The following is an 18,560-nucleotide window of genomic DNA, read 5'->3' on the forward strand; positions in this document are numbered from 1 at the left end:
TACATAATTCATAGGAAATGCTAGCCAGAGCATATTTTTTGGTCAATAGTATATAATGCATGACAATGTTTATCGAGTATTCAGCTTGCTGCTTTATATATAGACAACATGGGATAGAGTAACAACGGATGACTAATCAAAACAGAGGAAGATTGTAGACGATAATTCGGCATTTGGGTAGCATTAGCCTTGCAACAAACAGGCAGAGCATACTTGTTAGATTAAAAAAGCTTTTCAACTGCAAGCTTATCACGTAGATCCATCTTGGTTAAAAAAAAAAATAAGAATGTGAACTAAATCGGTAACATCAATACAAGAAATGAAACAACAACTTGACAACATCCTACCACACAAAAAATACGACATGACTGAACTTTAGAGTTGGAGAATGAACAGCTCTCAATAGAGAGCTTAAGACCTTTTTTTTCTTCCTTTGAAAATAGGGAAGTTAGAAGGGATGATTAGACTTGTAGGGACGTGAAAGTAGAGTATGATTAGTCAGAAGGAGTTAACAACTCCATATCCATAGCAATGTAAGGATATTCATTGAAGATTTCTCGAATCAAGGAAAATTGTTCTTTCAGCAAATTCCTCGAATTTGAATCAATTTAACCCAATAAAGTTGTACTCAAATGATAATTTTCTTCACCAAATCCAAGAATGCAAAATTGCAAACCTCAAATTGGAAAACATCTCTTGAAAATATCTGGAACAAAAACTAATATTCTCTGTATATTCACATTAATTAAAATTGAAAATAGACCAATTGAAGTAAATTAAGAAGATCAGTAATAGTAAGACAATGAAGCCGAATTGGGTATCTGACCTGGTAATTGATAAAGAAATAAGCTTTCCTTAGGTTTCTTAGTTTAATACGTTTTTGTGTTAAGATGTCCCTTCAGTCGAAGTTCCCTATAAAGACTTTTGATTAAGGGCAGGAGAAAATTCTTGAAGGGCAATGCCCGCATTTATCAACCTTTTCTTTACTGATCACAGTCAAGATTAATTAAATCTCACCGGCCGAGCAACAAAACACGCAAATTTGTTGGATACAATTAACTTAAATTAAGTCAGAAATCTGATAGTTTAGAACACATTAAAATATGAAACACCAATCAGCCATGAATGAGAACTTCAAAAACTAAGAATATGAAAGAGCATATTTAGGTTTGCCGACGTTACCGGGCTGATGTCCTGCTTTTATATATATAATATATAGATTTCCTCTACCTTTTTGGGGCAGCTATAGTTAGAATTATGAATGTACAAATTATATGAAGAAAATGGGGTTTTAATTTCTTGTTATGAATTGAAAGTTTATGTAGTGATGGAAGAGTCAGAGAAAATGGAGGAAATTTATTTGTATTGGATCAGAGAAATGAACCAAGACGGGAAAGAATCCAGATACTTTGTTTGTTAGTTTTTTTGGGTATTACTATATTATATGGAGGTATTTTATTAGCCACGTATGGGATCAGTACTTATGGTTAGGGGTGTTCATGGTTCGGTTTGGGTCGGTTATTGGTTAAAACCATAACCAAACCAATTTAGTCAGTTTTTAAATATCTAAAACCATAACCAAACCAAGTAAAATAATAACCACCGGTTTGGTTATTGTCGGTTTGGTTCGGTTTTTCGGTTTGTGACTAGCCGTGACAATTCAAATATTCTCTCTCTACATTCTTCAAATTTCTTATGAAACTCTTTTTTCCTCATAGCCTACAAGGGTGAACTTTGCTGCATATTGAGGGAAAGACACGCTGTTGGCAAATCAGGTGGACCAAACTTGCAACGCAATTTAGATTCAAAAGAACAAGTCAAACAAAGGTTTCAAAATACAAACAACCCTTATGCTTACGACTTATTAGAGTTGGGCTTGGATTGTTGGACATATTCTTTTAAGACATGGGCCTTAAAAATAAGTAGACCAAAATTAAATTAATAATTAAAAGATATAAAATATCTTTAATTATTTATGAAAAGCTAATATTATACATATAAATAATTATAAATTTTATGTATATAATTATTGGTTTGGTTCGGTTATTTTTTACTATAACCATAACCAAACCAAATATTATCGGTTTTTCAAATTTAAAACCAAACCAAACCAAACTAAATCAAATGTCGGTTATTTTATTCGATTTGGTTAAATTTTTTGTTTGGTTTTGGTTTTAACCAAAACTGTGAACAACCCTACTTATGGTGTCCATTTTTATATTCATTCATTCATAGTGTTCCATTTCAATGTTGCTCTTTTTGTCGTTGGTAGGCTTGGTGCTCTATTTTTTTTTTTTTTTTTTTTAAGTTTATATATACACGAACTGTTGTGTTTAGACACATTCAGAAAACCTGCTAGTGTTAAAGTTGCCCATAATAAAATAGAGATATGCCAAAGAAATTCTAAAACAAGCTGCAAAGGTCAACCGTGTCATCTCATTTTAACAAAATTCTACATATGTCATCTCTTAATTCTTTAAAAAAAAAAAAAAAAAAAAAAAAAAAAAAAAAAAAAAAGAGGCACATTTTTAGCTGTAATTAACAATTAGGTCCAATTGGTGGAGGGAGAGACATTTTTAACCTGGAAATTAACGCTAAGGGCAATTTAGATCTAATAAGTAAAAGGCAGGCAAATTTAACTCATTCCAATACTTAGGAACATTCTTGACCTTTTTCCGTAATCAAAATGTTATAATGGTCACAAGTTACTCGCACGTTGCACTTATTCAGTTATTCCAATTAAACGATAAATCCAAGATATGTATCTTTCATACACATATTTGTCACTAAACATGATTAATTAAGTTATACATATTTTCATGTTAATTTTTAGTACTTAAATACTGGGTAAATTTTCACCATGTTATAATAGGTGTAGAGTAATTTTGCCGAAGTAGAATGATTTAATGGAGATGGCATCTTTTTCTCACGTTGATTTTTCATGTAGAATCGTTCAGAACTATTTGCTTTTCCTTCCTTTCTTTGTTCTTTGGGTAGACCAATAACAAAGCAAAGATGAGACAACGATGAAAATTTCTCAAGGTAAGAGTATATGGATTTTTTCAGAGAACTGGTCGGTATTATTTTCCTATTTCAGTTTATTATTATTGAAGCTTCTTTAGTGAGAATACAGTTTCCAAGACTATACAATCTTTGACGGTACAATCGTACCAGTTTCTTCTCATGAAAAGTACTTGGACAATGATGAGTGATACATATTCAATGGTATTAAATTACTAGACAATAATCTGCAAAGATCAATAGAAACTTTATACAATTGAGGAATAGCAATCTTATCCCTCATTTCCTTTGGTGCACCAAGGGGAAAACATATATATATAGACACGGGTAAATAGTGGCATGTCTTAGTTTTTTTTGGTCAAGGAGACAATGACGCTTGTGAACATAATTTTCCCTTTAGGCATGCAATTGACAAAGATATCTCTACACTTGTGGAACACTTGATTTATCAATTCATCATCACCAAAATGGCTGATAAGCAAAGGCTCAACAAAAGCTCTCAAGCCTTGTACCATATTGTAATTTCCATCAGAAGCATCCATATGGAATTCTAAAGTTTCCAAAACATCAATGGTGAAAGATCCTTCCTTATCAACTATATACATTACTTCTGCAGGACATGGGCAGTATGCAGCAATATTGAATGAATTCACTTTCTCTTCTTCTATTGATCCCTGCATATATTATTTCATTTTATGAGTTTAACTTCTATTAATGTACAATTCTTTATGCTATTATGTCACTTAAAATATACCATGGCTCATAGCTAGTAAGTGAGATCTGTAACTTAACCTTTTCTCCTCTCTCTTTTTCCGCTTCCAATAGTATTTTCATGTTTTAATAAACGGAATTTTACCTATAGATGAATAAGTAGGGGCTTAATTAGCCGATTAGCGGAAGAATCTGCTTTTCAAAAAGTAACAATACTGCTTTTCTTTTTCTTTCTCCTTTTTTTTTTTTTTTTTTTTTTTTTTTTTACGCTGCCAATAGCATTTTCCATGTTTTAATTAAGGGAATTTTACTCAGAGACGAACAAGTAAGGGCTTATTAGCCAGCTCTCTGTCATTAGCCTGCTCTTGGCTCGCCCTCATTAGCCTGTGCTCCCTCAGGGGCATCACATAAACCCTCTTTAGGGACTCAGCATCTTCTTCGAGGTTTGCCCCGCCGTTGTACTAAAGAAGTATAGGCTCTGATACCATATTTATCATGAGTCAAGTCAATGTTGTAGGCACGCCACAAGCCTCCACACCTGAGGTTCACTTCAGCCAAGCAGATCTTATATTTTCTGCACAACTCATTGATGACTCGTGGCACTGGAAGCTTGAACTTGATAGTGAAGGAATATGTGTACACAAAAGAAGCGTCGTCGTGACGATCAATGATTCAACCACTCATCAGGACGAAGTTAATATGTCCATCTGCATCTTCCCATCCACAATCTATCCAAATAGTAGGAAGATGGTTTCTCGTAACAAAAATGTAAACTCACCTACTAGTTTGTCCCTATCACCACGTTGCTCCGTTGTTTTCACAGGATCAACAATTTGAAGAGAAGTCCAACTCCCTAGGAAATATGTTAGATATAGTCACTTCACGATTGGGATCCTGGTCACCCCCCTATTCCTAGATGAGTGCTTGTTGGAGAAGGCTTTCCTTTTCCTCACCAATCTAGTCAGTCCCTCATTTTCCACTTCTTTGACAATAGCCAGAGCTTCTTAACAGCACTCTAGACTATGGCGGGGGAGTGTTGACTATGTTTAAGGTTTAGGTCTTGCAATTACACGGCTAAATATGCAGATATGAAGATGAAAGTGATGAGAATTGAGAAATATAAGATCGAAGAAATCATGGATTTAAGAAACTCAGAAAGGGAACAATGAAAAACCCTGGAAGAAAGATGAAAATGGCAAAGAAAAGGAACAAACGAAAAAGATCTGGTATTTATAAACTAAATATCATCATTGCCTAGATGATTGGTGATGATATCATTCCCAATTCGATTTCACCACGTATCACAGACGCGACGTTGAAAAGATGTCCACCAAACTAGATTGAAGAGTAATATTGAAAGACACGCCCTATTACTACTTATAATTTTCCATTTCTTAGACAACTCTCCGCATCTGCTCGAAAAGTAGGAGGAAATCTGTATTGATAATAACTATACCGGGGGCAAAAACTATTTGACCAGACACTTGGCAATCGTAGAAGGAATTCACAGTCAATACCAAGTCAACTGAAGATAGACTGGTCAAAGACTGAACATCCTTTAACCGCTCAAGAACTTGATCCCAAATCAGGTTCTTCGATACCTGCCAATAATGCCTGTACGTGCGAGATTCACAAAGTCAATTACAATAAATTACCCTATAATTAAATATCCTCATATTTCCACCATTGAGGGAGAGCTATTAACACACATTACGTACATATTTTCCAGCAGAATCATTGTTTATAAGTTCTCTTCATCATTGTTCGTCACCAGCCGCCCCGAAATATTCAATTAGAATCACTCTTCCGCTCTCTCTCTCTCCCTTTCTTTACAACTTCAGTTTGATTGTTTACTTTAATATTGTTATCGCGTTATTTTCACTACATTCATATTATCAGATTAACTAGATTTGAATTAATCACATTGCTTGTAACCTAATATTATCAAATTAGTTACTTGACCTAATTAACGAATTTTACGTTATACAATACTAATACTAATAGCTATATCCATTAATGCAATGCAGCCAGAGAAAGATAGGAGCGGATTAGCTTCAGTAACCATTACTCCCGTTATTTTAGGTTATTACTTCATATGACGACAACTCACAAGGAATTTATAGTCATTGGATCTTATTCTAATGAGTTGTCATCATTTAAAGTGATAACCTGACATAACGGGAGCAAAAGTTAGTAACTATAAAAACATATCAAAATGAAAATTTCAAAATTAAATTATTTTGAACTATAAAAAGGTAATACTCCTTTTAGAAGTAAATAAAAAAAAATGACATATAGAATGAAACGAAAGAATTATTACTTTTGTATTTCGATTCTCAAAAGTTATCTCTAATATAGTGATTGAGCCAAGACTTTTATTAAGATAATTCAAAATATAAAGACATAGGAAAATGTCAAGAAAAATCAACATCTACAATATATAAACAAAAAATAATTTTGACCTTGTAAATGTTGTGTAATTCTCCGGCAAAGGGAGTTCATGCCGTTATTACCCTAGCTCTGCCATGATAGTTACATTAATGTCATGACATGTTTAAGACCGTAAGTTTCAAAATTATTTCTTTATTCCAATTCAACTAGTGCCACATAAAATAAAAGGAAGAGAGTTGTGCAAAAAATATTTTCATAGTCGTTCAAAGATATATTCAAATAATTTTAATATTTTAGTTTTATGCCTATGAGCATATGTGTATTGTAACAACCTGGATTTACCTCGGCAACCATGTCTTTGAGGGCCCTAACTAAGGGCTCCAACAAGTAACGAGATCCTTCGTTGAAGCTGCGTTCTTCATTTTTTCTGCCGGCCATGGTTAATACCATACGCCCACCTTTCACCAACTCATCTGAACGATACTTGAGAAAAATTACAAAATCTCTTTCATATTGCTCATAGTATGCTTTAAGGAGGTTTGGTGGGCTTGTATTTGTTGCGTAAATATTCCCATTATTATTCTCTATTCCATCAGGCACCTACCATAAGTGAATCCAAAACTTAGAGTCATATATATATATATATATATATATATATAAGTGTGAACTTATTATATACTAATAATTTAATTTAATTATGTGGAATCATTTCCTTTCTAATGATCATTTTTGTTACGAAAAATAGTTTAGCGACTTTCATGTGATACTTGATAAAGTTTACTGACTTTTTTGTTGCAGAAAATAATTTAGTAACTTTGATGTAATAAAGTAAAAGTTGAGTGACCATCCATGAGATAAACTTTTCACAGAAAACATGACAAAACCACATAAAACCAATTGAAATTAAAGAACATGAACAAATTTTGTAAATTGAAAACTGTAATTCCAAGTGTACATAAAGTAAATCTGAATCAACCAGGCTAATGAATTCAGGATATATGATATGATTACACAAGAAAAAAGAGTAAAATTTTATATTAGATATATATACATATAAAAAAACATACCTGAGAAAGCCAGTGGAGACTGTTAGAGGAGAGGACAAAATGGAGACTCTTGGAAGGGAAAATTCTATTATAAAACGACCCAGCAACTCCTGCTACAAAGCAACTAGGAGGGTCAAATCCTTCTCCTCCCATATTTTGTTTCTTTAAATCTTCGTGAAATGCTGGCAACGATCGAAAAACGCTATTAAAATCATTGCTGGGAAGATCATTCAAGAAAACATGAAATTCCGGTGACTGGTGACCATTGCTTTTGCATTCTTGATGAATAGTTTTAATAAGTCCAGTGACCCCCAAGAAAGTATTAGGCCCAGAGGAACAACCTATGTCCGCAATACATATTGTTTCTGGGGAATGGCTGCGGTAGAGAGCAGTTATAGCTTCATCTGTTATTTTCTTTGTCATGAGAATCCCCTTTTGCTGCGAAGATTAAAAGGAATAAGGTCACATAAATAATAAATTATGTAACTATACGTAAAAAGTGAAATTGACAACCTAGAATATGAAACAAGCTAAGTTAACTGTTACAACATATTAAAAATCATTAATTGTCGTGCTAGCTCGCCGACATGAGGGTGTTTTCTGTATTATGGATTTGTGTGCTTTAAAGTTGTTATAGGTAATGGTTTTCTGTATATACTATTCCGGCGTGGACAAAATAACTAAGGTTCTGTTATTTAACTCCTGTTTCGCCATAGATTTTGAAGTTGAAATTCTAAACTTGAAACCTAAAATTTTGAGTTTTTGAAGTTGTATTTGGACATGCATTTTACTTGTAAAAAATTTGAAGTTTTGTGACTGGAAGTCCCAAAACCTAAAAACGGGTTTGGATCAGCTTTTGGAACTTAAAAATTTTTTGAAGACATATTTCAATATTTGATCCAAATTCTATAACCAAACAGATATTTAAAGACAAATGTTCAAAATCTGATCCAAAATCTATAGCCAAACGCTAGCTTAATTATTCCTTCCGTATCTTGAGAACTGACTATATCTTATCCTAAACTGTGGCAGCTAGGGGAGGACATTTGGTATTCGGTTCGGTATTTTTAAAGTTCGGGTTCGGTAATTCGGTAATAGGTGGTTGAAAGTAGATACCAAATACCGCACCGAAAATGTTCGGTTCGGTAATTCGGTAATCGGTAAATCAAACTTCGGTTTGGTATGGTATGGTATTCGGTAATACCGTATTGAAGTTGGAATCGACTGAATTATAAATTTAATAAGATTCCTTCAATTATTTCTGTTTTCGATGTGGAGGCACGATATAATAAAAGATCATGAACTAAGAAGACATAAAAAAAGCTAATTGACACAATTAAAAGACATCTAGGAAATTAAATCAAAAAAGGCTAGAAGACAATCCAAATGCTGCTACTAAATGAATTATCCAAGAACTGCAGATAGCAATAGCACTAGTCACATGCCCCTATTTTGCTATTTTGTTTTGAGTGACTCAGATACTCAGAGTCATATGCGATTGGTCATAGCTCATAGGGACTAAGGATTCTTTGGCTGACTATTGATGGTCCTGTTAGATATATGGGTTATAAACCTTTATTCAATAGATAATTTGGTATTCGGTAAATACCAAACGGTATTAATATCACATACCAAACCCGAACCCGAATACCATAATTTTGAATTTTTACTCCCGAATACCGTACCTAATACTGAATTACTGAATACCAAATTACCAAAATCTTCGATTCGATTCGGTTTGATAATTCGGATTTCGGTATTTTATGCCCAGCCCTAATGACAGCCTAGAGTCATTTAATTTCTCAAAGCCCAAAAAAGGCAATAAACATGCTGGAGTAACCCGATAGTAAAAGATAGCTAATTTGGTAAACAAAATTATTACTATAAGGGTTGTATCTACTTAATACTTTTTTCAAATTGATGTTCTCGGTATTTATTTTTTCTTCTTTTGCCCATATAAAAAATATGTTACAACTAACTAGATAGTCCAATATTAGAGATTAGGTGACCATATATTTATTTATTGTCATTTACAAATACAAAAGTGTTGAGAATCGTTACTAAACAAAATTAAAACATAAGAATATCAATCTATTTTAAGAATATTTAGTTATTTATTTAGAAAAATTAAGTTGAGCACAATTGTAAGATAGAATTATATTTTCTATTTAAAAAATCAAGTACATACATAAAATTTACACTAAAAGTGACTAATTACATCATCAACAACTATTACACGTATTAATATATTATTAACCTGTATAGTTTATAAATTCACTAAACTCAAAATCATTAGAAGCAAAGAAGAAAAACAAATAATACTCTCTATATAAAACTTTTACATTTTTGGTCATTAATGTTAAAAAAAGTTAGTTAGTAACGATAGAATAGGAGTAATAGTAAGGGTGGTAGTATAACAGAAATAGGATTAGTTAATAACGATAGAAATTGGATAATTAGTAAAGTTAGTAATAATAGTAAGGGAGGTAGTTCAATTGGAATAGGATTAGTAAATAGTAATGTTAGTAGTAATTGCAAGGGTATAAAGGTCGTTCAATATTTGAAAAATATTTTGATCAACTAACATTTATATTCATGTTTTTAAAATAATACTAGTCTCTACGAACGTGCAGTTGAACGTTATTCTCTGTCAACCATAAGAAAAAAATGTTAGGTTAAGTTATTTGTAATCAATATCCTTTTTTTATGAGATACAAAAATATTATTAGTTCATACCAATAATAGTTCTTTAAGATGTTTATTCACCACAAATATAATCCACAGTAGGGATTGAGTGACCATATTTTTAATTTATTGTCATTACGAATATAGAAGTATTGAAAACATTACTCAACAAATTAAAATAAATTAAGTCATTGTTTTGCTCCAAATGTCAATTTTTATGAGAAATACGTTTGGTAGCATATTTGTCCATCAAAGTTCCACAAAATTTATAGAGGCTCAATTCTTTTCCTAAGTCTAGATGGACCTATATATGCTATTTTAATTAGCCAACAAAGTGTCATTAGTAACAAAAACTACATACCTCACAAGAAATTTGCTACTTAAAGGTATAGTTGATATAAGATTTGTCAAAATACTTTTCCTTTAGCTCCTGATTTCCAACTAATTCATAAAACTCCGTGGAAATAACCTCTCTTAATAACCAAGTTATGGATCCTTTCCAATAGCCCTATGGACAAACATTTAAAGCAACAACACAAGAAATTTGACTTCTAGACCAAATAGGATTTGTTTCTCAAACTGTGGCGAATTGGAGACCTCTAGTCTCCTTGTTTAATTTGAATAACCAACTGATCGGAAAGGGAAAGAGCTGAATTTTGCACAATTCAAATACTTGTTAAAAAAGAAGTATGATTAGAACTTATTAAGGGTATAAAAATCGTTTAATATTTGAAAGATATTTTGGTCAACCAACATTTATATTCATGCTTTTAAAATAATGCTAGTCTCTATTTCCAGTCAATCTTAATTATAGTAAAATATATTAGATAATATTATTTAATTGTATATAGATTGTAAGAGCCCAATTTCGCTTGTTTTACTTTTTATTTTTTTGTTATATGTTTCTCCATTTTGTTATAATGATGGCAATAATGGATATAATTATTTAACACGTGATATTTTGTGGAAGGCACGTTCAAACAAATTTAAGTTGATCATAAAAGTAAAATACAATATTTAAAAATAAAAAATTCAAGTTCTCCCGTCGTCGTAAATTTTTATGACTTCATGGTAGTTTTTGTGTATTTTCTTTCAATTAGACATTTTATATCTTCCGACTTGCAAAAGATAACCAATTAATTTTATGATAGCTATTCTTGTCCTTTCTCATCCTCCTAATTTTTTTAAGCATATCCATATTGATTCTCATAAAAATATCCTAACCGGTTGTCATTCAATGTTGAGTTTATCACACAAAAGTCACTTTTCTAGCATTTACATAAATGTGGTTCAACTTAAAGTCTATCATACAAAAAGACACTTTTTCCATTTTTTTCTTTAAGCAAAAGTCATCAAACTTAAAGTGTATCACTCAAAAACACACTTTTCTCTTTTTTGTTAGGTAAAAGTCATCCAACTTAAAGTTTATCACACAAAATTACTTATCTTTTATTGCGTAAATGTCATCCAACTTTGGCCAAGCTAACTAAAAAGTAAATCTCACTTGAATTTTATATCTAATGTCGAAAATATGACATGGCATTCCTAAATAGAAAAGTAACCTTTATGCGATAAACTCAAAGTTAAATAACCACCAGTGGAATTTACTCGTCTATCGTCTATGACTGAAATGTCTGTAAACTGTATTATTTTTATATTGAGCTAAATACTTGAATACAAAAGCAAATAAAAAAATTCATTTATTATCTATAAGTATTAATGGCGATAACTAATTTATCAATATGATTGTAGCCTAATTTAGTAATATTCTATTATTAGTTAATTTCAAATTTAAAGTCCTAGATGTTGGATAAAATTTTCAGGATTATAATTTTATCCAACATTTAGTATACTCTATGTCTCAAAATTAATACTTTTACTTTAATATAATAAATTCTTCTTCAATCTTAAAAAACAAAACGTATGAGGTAATGTAATACCTAAGCCTATTAAAATATGATTTACTAATAACCAAATCATTTCTATGTTAATTTTTTTAGTTTTAATACGGACAACGCTTACTTTAGATCACGAAGTTAATCCTAGGCCAATAAGGCCACTGGTTGGATAAATCCTTATTTGAACACGATAGTAAAACTCTTTAATAATTAGATTAGGAACAAAATTCAGAAGTAGTATTTGTTTTAAATTCTACTCTCAATTATGATATTTTATGTTTGCCAAAATAGCCAATACAAACATGGTTGAATTAGATTAAAAGGATATATAAGTCGTTTAATATTTGAAGGATATTTCGGTCAACCAACATTTATATTCATACTTTTAAAATACTTTAGATAGATAAATAGATAAATAGATAGATAGTTGGTATCATTATAAAGGCACAATATATAAACAAGCCATCAAATTTGGGCTCAACCAGCAAGTATGCCCTACAATTTTGGGTGTGCACAAGTAGACACCTCAACTTATCTCTACTTTATCAGGTGAACACTCCAACTTACAAAATGATTATCTAGACACTTCCAAAATTTATGTGTTACGTCAGCGCCACATCAACATTTGTGTTTACGTGTTCACTTTATACAAGTTGAGGTGCCTACATGCGCACACCCAAAATTAGAGGGCATACTTGCCAGCTGAGGCCAACTTTGAAAGCCTATTTATGTATTATGGCCATTATAAATTATACTCATACTGGTAACGTTATTAGTTTATATGCATACATACATCCTGTTTATTATTTATTAACATCTTTAAGTTAATATATTCATGTCGGTTTATTTATAAATTGTGAGTACCGCATAAATACAAATAAAGTTCTCTTTAAACTAGCAACTTGAGTACTATGAATATACTAGATGTTTATGCCCGTACGAATAGGCCTAATATGAGCTAACGACAAACATAATGTTAGTATGACTACATTTTCGTTCGAAGAAGTGTGTACAGGAAATTATTTGGTTTCATTTCATCTCAAAGTTTTTATTCCGTTGAAATCTCTACATTCTACTGGTCATAACCAAAACTTTAGTAGTATAATTTAATAAAGTAACATAACTTATTATTTTTTAATTATGAGAACATCATTTCTTAAGTTGTAAAGCACTAAAAATCTAACATTCTATCTGCTTTTTACTATCGCTTAATGCTATAAATTTATTAGGATTGCAAAGATATATATTTGCTTCTTAGATTGAATTGTATTTTATACAACAACCGTGAGTCATTATACATTATTCTGTTGAAGAACAATCATTTCTTATTTACCTTAATCTCATGAAATGATCATAAAACTCACCTTTTATTGTGTAGGGATGGGCTTTTGATGAAGATACTTCACTTGGAGAAAACCAATTTCAAATTAAGAAATTTCTTCTCGGCTTTACAGTTTTCTTAATTTGAAATTTCTTTTACACTTGAAATACTGAACTTAGAAATTTTTTAATTTGAAATTTTTTTTTTTAAGGATTTTTATTGGTTAAAGTTATTGTTTTTTAATTATTCAAGTGTAAAAAAAAAATCCGAGTTAATTGAAAGCTGTGCGTGCCACACTCACGAGGGACTGAGAAGTTGACGAAGTAGCGAGTTAAATGAGAGGCAACCCGATCTGACCTTCGAAACAAATAAAAATTAGAAAGTTCAGCTCATAATTCAAATGCATAATTTATCTCGACAGATATCAGAAAAGTTGTTAGCATGATACAATATTTGCTTATGTTCTACTTTCATAATTACAATGATATATTGTTAATAAGCACTTTTATCATTTATTTCAATGTATCGTGTAGTCTCACATCATAAATGTATTTTCTTTAAAATTTATTTTAAATTCTACTAAAGTTTATGGTATATAGTTACACATTAAATTAATTTTTTGACCCATATATTTTTCTTTTATTTCAAAATTTGTTCTTATTAATGTTAATTGGTTATATAATTTCTCAAGTTACAATTATTTTATTCATTATTTTGTCAGCTTTTTAAATAAAAATTCCCTTGAATATTTTTACTTATATTACTAATAAGTTGTATGTTCAAAACATGATTAATATGACACTGTAGTTTGTGCTCAGTATTCAAAACTTTATTATATTAATGTTTGCTACGAATACAAAGTTTGTAAAAATTTATTAATACTTTTTAAAAGAGAAGACTTGTTTAAAAGGAAACTATTTTCCCCTCTTTGAGACAAAATAATAGCAATATTTAAACATTAGTTGATAACTTAAATTTTAATTCGATTAATTTAAAGGTGTAGAATATTCTATTGTTAATGTATGTAGATTGCACCTAAACAATACTTACTATTTTTTATCAAATTTTGATTTGGATAATTCTAAAATTAAATCAAATTTACATTAGTTCAAATTATTAAATTAATTTTACATGTTTAAAACGAAACAAAGTAGAAATTTGATTTTCTATTTAAATGAAGAGCTACTTTTTTTTTATTATTTGGTGAATATTCTTGGTTTAGCTAATTTTACTTGTCGTGTTGTCTTTTGCACGTTTTTTTAAGGAAACGTCAATTAGAATTATAATTTGACTAATTTACCTTATTTATTATTTGATCTCAATTTAATATTATTGTTTCTTTTACGACATTGATCTCTTTTCACATTTATTAGAGTAAGAATAAAAATGAAAAAGTAATTAAATTCTATCTTATTTTAAAGTATAAATATTTTAAGTATATTTATTTCAGTAAACATAACAAATAAATGATATGGCTGAATAGCAAATACAACAGTTAAATATTTAGATTAGATCTCAGGCTAATATAAGAAAAGAAAAGAAATTATATTGTTTGACTACTTAACCTTTTGAAGAAAAGCAATAATATGGGGTCCATGTTTTTTGCTGTACAATGATTTCATTCGCTCCCACTAATGGATTGATACGCATGTGACAATGAATCCACGATTATTGACTTAATGAGAATACTTTGCGAATTACATAGATATTGCTTGATTTTTTAATATGGGGTCCACTTTTTTTTATGTTGTTTTTTTTTTTTTAGGAGGTAGACAACGATACCACCTCCAAACTCATGCTTCTATGAGCCTGTTTGGATGGGCTTATGCTTATAAGCTGTAAAAAAAATAAGTTGGGGTAGTCTAACTTATTTTTTTTGACTTATAAGCTCCTTTAGATAAGTTAAGTCAAATGGGCCCAATTATTTTTTTGAGCTTATTTTAAGCACAAAATGACTTTAAGCTGGCCAGTCAAACACTCTAAAAAGCTGAAAACAGCTTATAAGCAACTTATAAGCCAATCCAAACAGGCTCTATATAAGTTAATTACAAAAACATATGTATAAAAAGTTACTGTATTAATTAGTTAATCTTTGAGAAATTTAAGTTGAGTAAGAATCTTCTCTTCTGACCCGAAATGAATGGTTTCATTTATTTTATGAAAGTTCTAGCAATTATAGAATCCATTGCAAAGGACAAATACATATATAACCCTTTAAACTTGTCATTATTTTTCATTTTGACACTTCAATTCAAACTTGTTCCCATTAGACAATTCAATCTCATCAAAAGTGTATCTATTAAACACAAGATGCTGACGCGTCAAAAAAGGTAATCCAATCACTCCAGGCGCGTGAACCGCTCCAAAAAATATTTTTCCCTTTCTTTCATTTTTTCTTTCTCATTCATCCTTCCTACCATCACCAATTTACTTAAAAGATACAACCCCAAAATTTCAAGATTTTTCTATTTTTACTGGTATAAACACTAGAATTTAAGGATCTCCAAAATTTTGGTTGACCCTTCATGGGTTAGGATGTAACCATGGTCGGATTTTTACAGACAGAAGAATGGAGGTGAGCTGGGTTAAGTTTCAGATATTAATCAAAGCAATTCAAAGCCAAATAGACATCACCACAGTTGGGTTAAATTCAAAAAATTGAAACAAGAATTTTTTTAACAAAAAATACAGTGAAAACACACACATAATTTCACCCATCAAAATAAAAATCAGCTCATCAACTAAAAATCAAGCAACTTCTGAAGTAAATGGAGATCAGAAATCAAAATCTACCAGAAATAAATTTCCTCATTTTCTCTACAAATTAAAAAAAAAAAAAAAAGCAAATTGAGATGAGAATTTCCCGGCGAAAGTATAGGCCTTTAGTGTTTGTCTAATAAAGAAGCTGGTCTTTTTTTGTTTTCCTAAAATGGATTATTGTTAGTTTTAATCCAGGTTGGCATTAAATGTAGGTAAAAGACACCAGGAATAAAGAAACTTGGGACCACGCGCTTGAGTTTTTTGTGGACCGAGTAATTTGTGCTTAATAGGTACACTTTTGACGAGGTTAAAGTGTCTAATAGAAACAAGACCTAGTTGAAGTTATAAGTTTAAGGGGCTACCTATGTAGAGTTGTACCAATTGAACACCTAATCTATACTCAAATTGTGTCTATTAGACACAAAATGCTGACATGGCATAGTGTATGCACCATGCCATTTTTGAGCGCGTGAGAGGTGTAATGTTTGCTCAATATTGAATTTGTGATGTTGTGGGATTTCACTGGGTTGTTGTTGTTGTATTCACTATGCTGTATTATTTGTGATGTGAATTGTTAGGTTGCGATTTAGAAATGAAGCAGGCTTTGGAGGGAAGGCAAACAGTGGATGGAAGAGATTCTGAAAAAGAGAGTAATATGAGAGTTTTTAAATTTAATTTCTACATGTCTCATAGTGATTCACTTCTTTTGCCATGTCATGGCTGTAAGGTGCCGTTTGGTACTTAGATAAAATTATTCCAGAATTATAATTCTGAGATTAATTTATTCCATCTCTTGGGACTAATTTATCTCATCTATGAGATGAGATAAAATAATTCCAGGATTAATGGGATAAGATAGGATATCCATTTTTAAGTTTGGGATGCACTTTATACTTTGTACCAAATAAAGTATAAATTTATCCCAAGAAAAATTTATACCTTCTACCAAGCATAGTACAAAATTAATCTCACAGTTAGTGTTGGGATATCCAAGCTAATACCGTGTACCAAACGACCCCTAAGAGCCACGCTCTTTGTTTCGTTGAGAGTTTGTCCACAAGGTGTCTAATAGACACAATTTGAATATTGACGAGTGTTCAATAGGTACAATTCTTAGTTGAAGTGTCTAAATGAAAATTTCGGACAAATTTAAGGGGCCATTTAATGTCTGCCTTCAAAACAAGAAAGGACCAGACAGTAATTTTTGTAGGTAAAGGAAATACCATCTATACTAAAAATAAATTAAATGAAAAGAAAAGAAAAGGAAAAAACGTAAATATACATCCTACTGGTCATCTTTAATTTTTACGATATGTCATAGTAATAGTAATTACATAGAGAATACTATAAGTATTTACATCCTATATCTAGCTTGGTATAAATATAAAACTGGTGACAACGTGTTTTATGGGATAATATCCACTTAGCATTAATCAACATTTGATTTCTTGAAATACACGACTGCAACCCACACCACCATTACTTCACTTTCCCTGAACGGTTTTGTTAGAAGATTAATTTTCTAATTCATATTAGAACAAACTACAGTGTTCAATAATCAAATATTGTAATATGGGTGTAACTCTTCTCCTATGCCTGCTAACGCGGAATGATTTGTGCACTGGGCTGCCCATATACCATTTCCACTAAGTAAATAACTAAGTTTTTTCACCAAATGCACCCGTCAACCTTTTTGGAGTATGGGTGCCAATAACTAATATTAGATCAATTTTAAAAGTTATGTACATAAAATATCTAATTTCACGGAGAGACCACAGGTTCACGTGCCATATAATTATGGTTAATTTTTTTGCCCCTCCCCATCTATATATACATATAACTCCATGAGAGTTGAGCATAAAAGGATACTGTTGTTCATAATTCATGAGAGTTTAATTTATAACTCCATTAGGAAATGAAAAGTTTGTGTATTTATATATACCTGAAGCAGAGAATTTTTTGCATAGCTAGCGTCTCCAGTTCCTCCATTCATGTGGAAAACTTTAGCTAATTCCATCTCTCCCTCTCCTAGCTTGGATCTTTTTCTGTGATTACCTAATTTTGGCTTGGAATATTTCAATAGGGGGGGTTGCATTGTCACTTCCTTTAATAGATGGCCGATACCTAAATTATCCATTTAATTCCCAAAATTGCCCCCCACAAGCCAACTAAGAACCTGTTGGAAACCATGGTGTGATTATTAGGCCGCGTAATCTATATATAATATAAAATTAGGCATAAATAAGGTGATGCGGCACCTCTCTATGACCAGCATTTGTATTTGTCTTTTTTCTCTTTTTTTTTGCATTGTTTTGTTATTTTCTACTTCAATAAATTTAGTACAATGGAGTAATATGGCAAAAAAGTAAAAAAGAGTAATATGGAAAAAAAATTTGATGAAGCGGTTGTGTCTTAAACTGTAACGACCCGTTTGGTCGTTTAGCACTTTTGGACTCTTTTTCGTTAAAATACCCTTTCCGTAGCTTTAAATGGTATTTTTAACTTGTGGGGATAGGGACACGGCTATATAATTGATGGGTAATATTTGGAATATATTTATTTAAAGTGTGCGAATAGTTTAGTCATAGAAATTTTATTTCGCTTAATTGAGGTATAAGTTGGTGAATAGTATAATTTATTGAGTGGGATAATTACTTTAGTTGGGAAGTAATAGGACCAGCCCATAGTCCTTGTTCCTCTTGCCTAGAATTATCAATCTGTGCATTG

General features: G+C 31.1%; 1 protein-coding gene across 4 annotated transcripts; it reads right to left on the reverse strand.

Moving 5' to 3' along the window:
• Nucleotides 1–3,201: 3,201 nt before the first annotated feature.
• LOC132640279 (S-adenosyl-L-methionine:benzoic acid/salicylic acid carboxyl methyltransferase 2-like) lies at nucleotides 3,202–18,008 on the reverse strand. Of its 4 annotated transcripts, none has more exons than XM_060356800.1 (4): nucleotides 17,776–18,008; nucleotides 7,191–7,607; nucleotides 6,466–6,723; nucleotides 3,202–3,695 (listed from the first exon to the last, which is right to left on the reverse strand). In XM_060356800.1, exons 1-4 carry the CDS (start codon nucleotides 17,968–17,970, stop codon nucleotides 3,366–3,368), a joined length of 1,200 nt encoding a protein of 399 aa, XP_060212783.1. In that variant the 5' UTR covers nucleotides 17,971–18,008; the 3' UTR covers nucleotides 3,202–3,365. The 4 variants fall into 4 exon arrangements, with proteins under 4 accessions (XP_060212783.1, XP_060212784.1, XP_060212785.1 ...); XM_060356801.1 differs by having other exon boundaries at nucleotides 3,475–3,695; nucleotides 6,456–6,723; XM_060356802.1 differs by lacking the exon at nucleotides 3,202–3,695 and adding an exon at nucleotides 4,938–5,346.
• Between the last annotated feature and the right edge of the window lie 552 nt (nucleotides 18,009–18,560).

Source organism: Lycium barbarum, chromosome 5 (genome assembly GCF_019175385.1).
Source record: "Lycium barbarum isolate Lr01 chromosome 5, ASM1917538v2, whole genome shotgun sequence".
Taxonomy (NCBI): Eukaryota; Viridiplantae; Streptophyta; class Magnoliopsida; order Solanales; family Solanaceae; genus Lycium; species Lycium barbarum.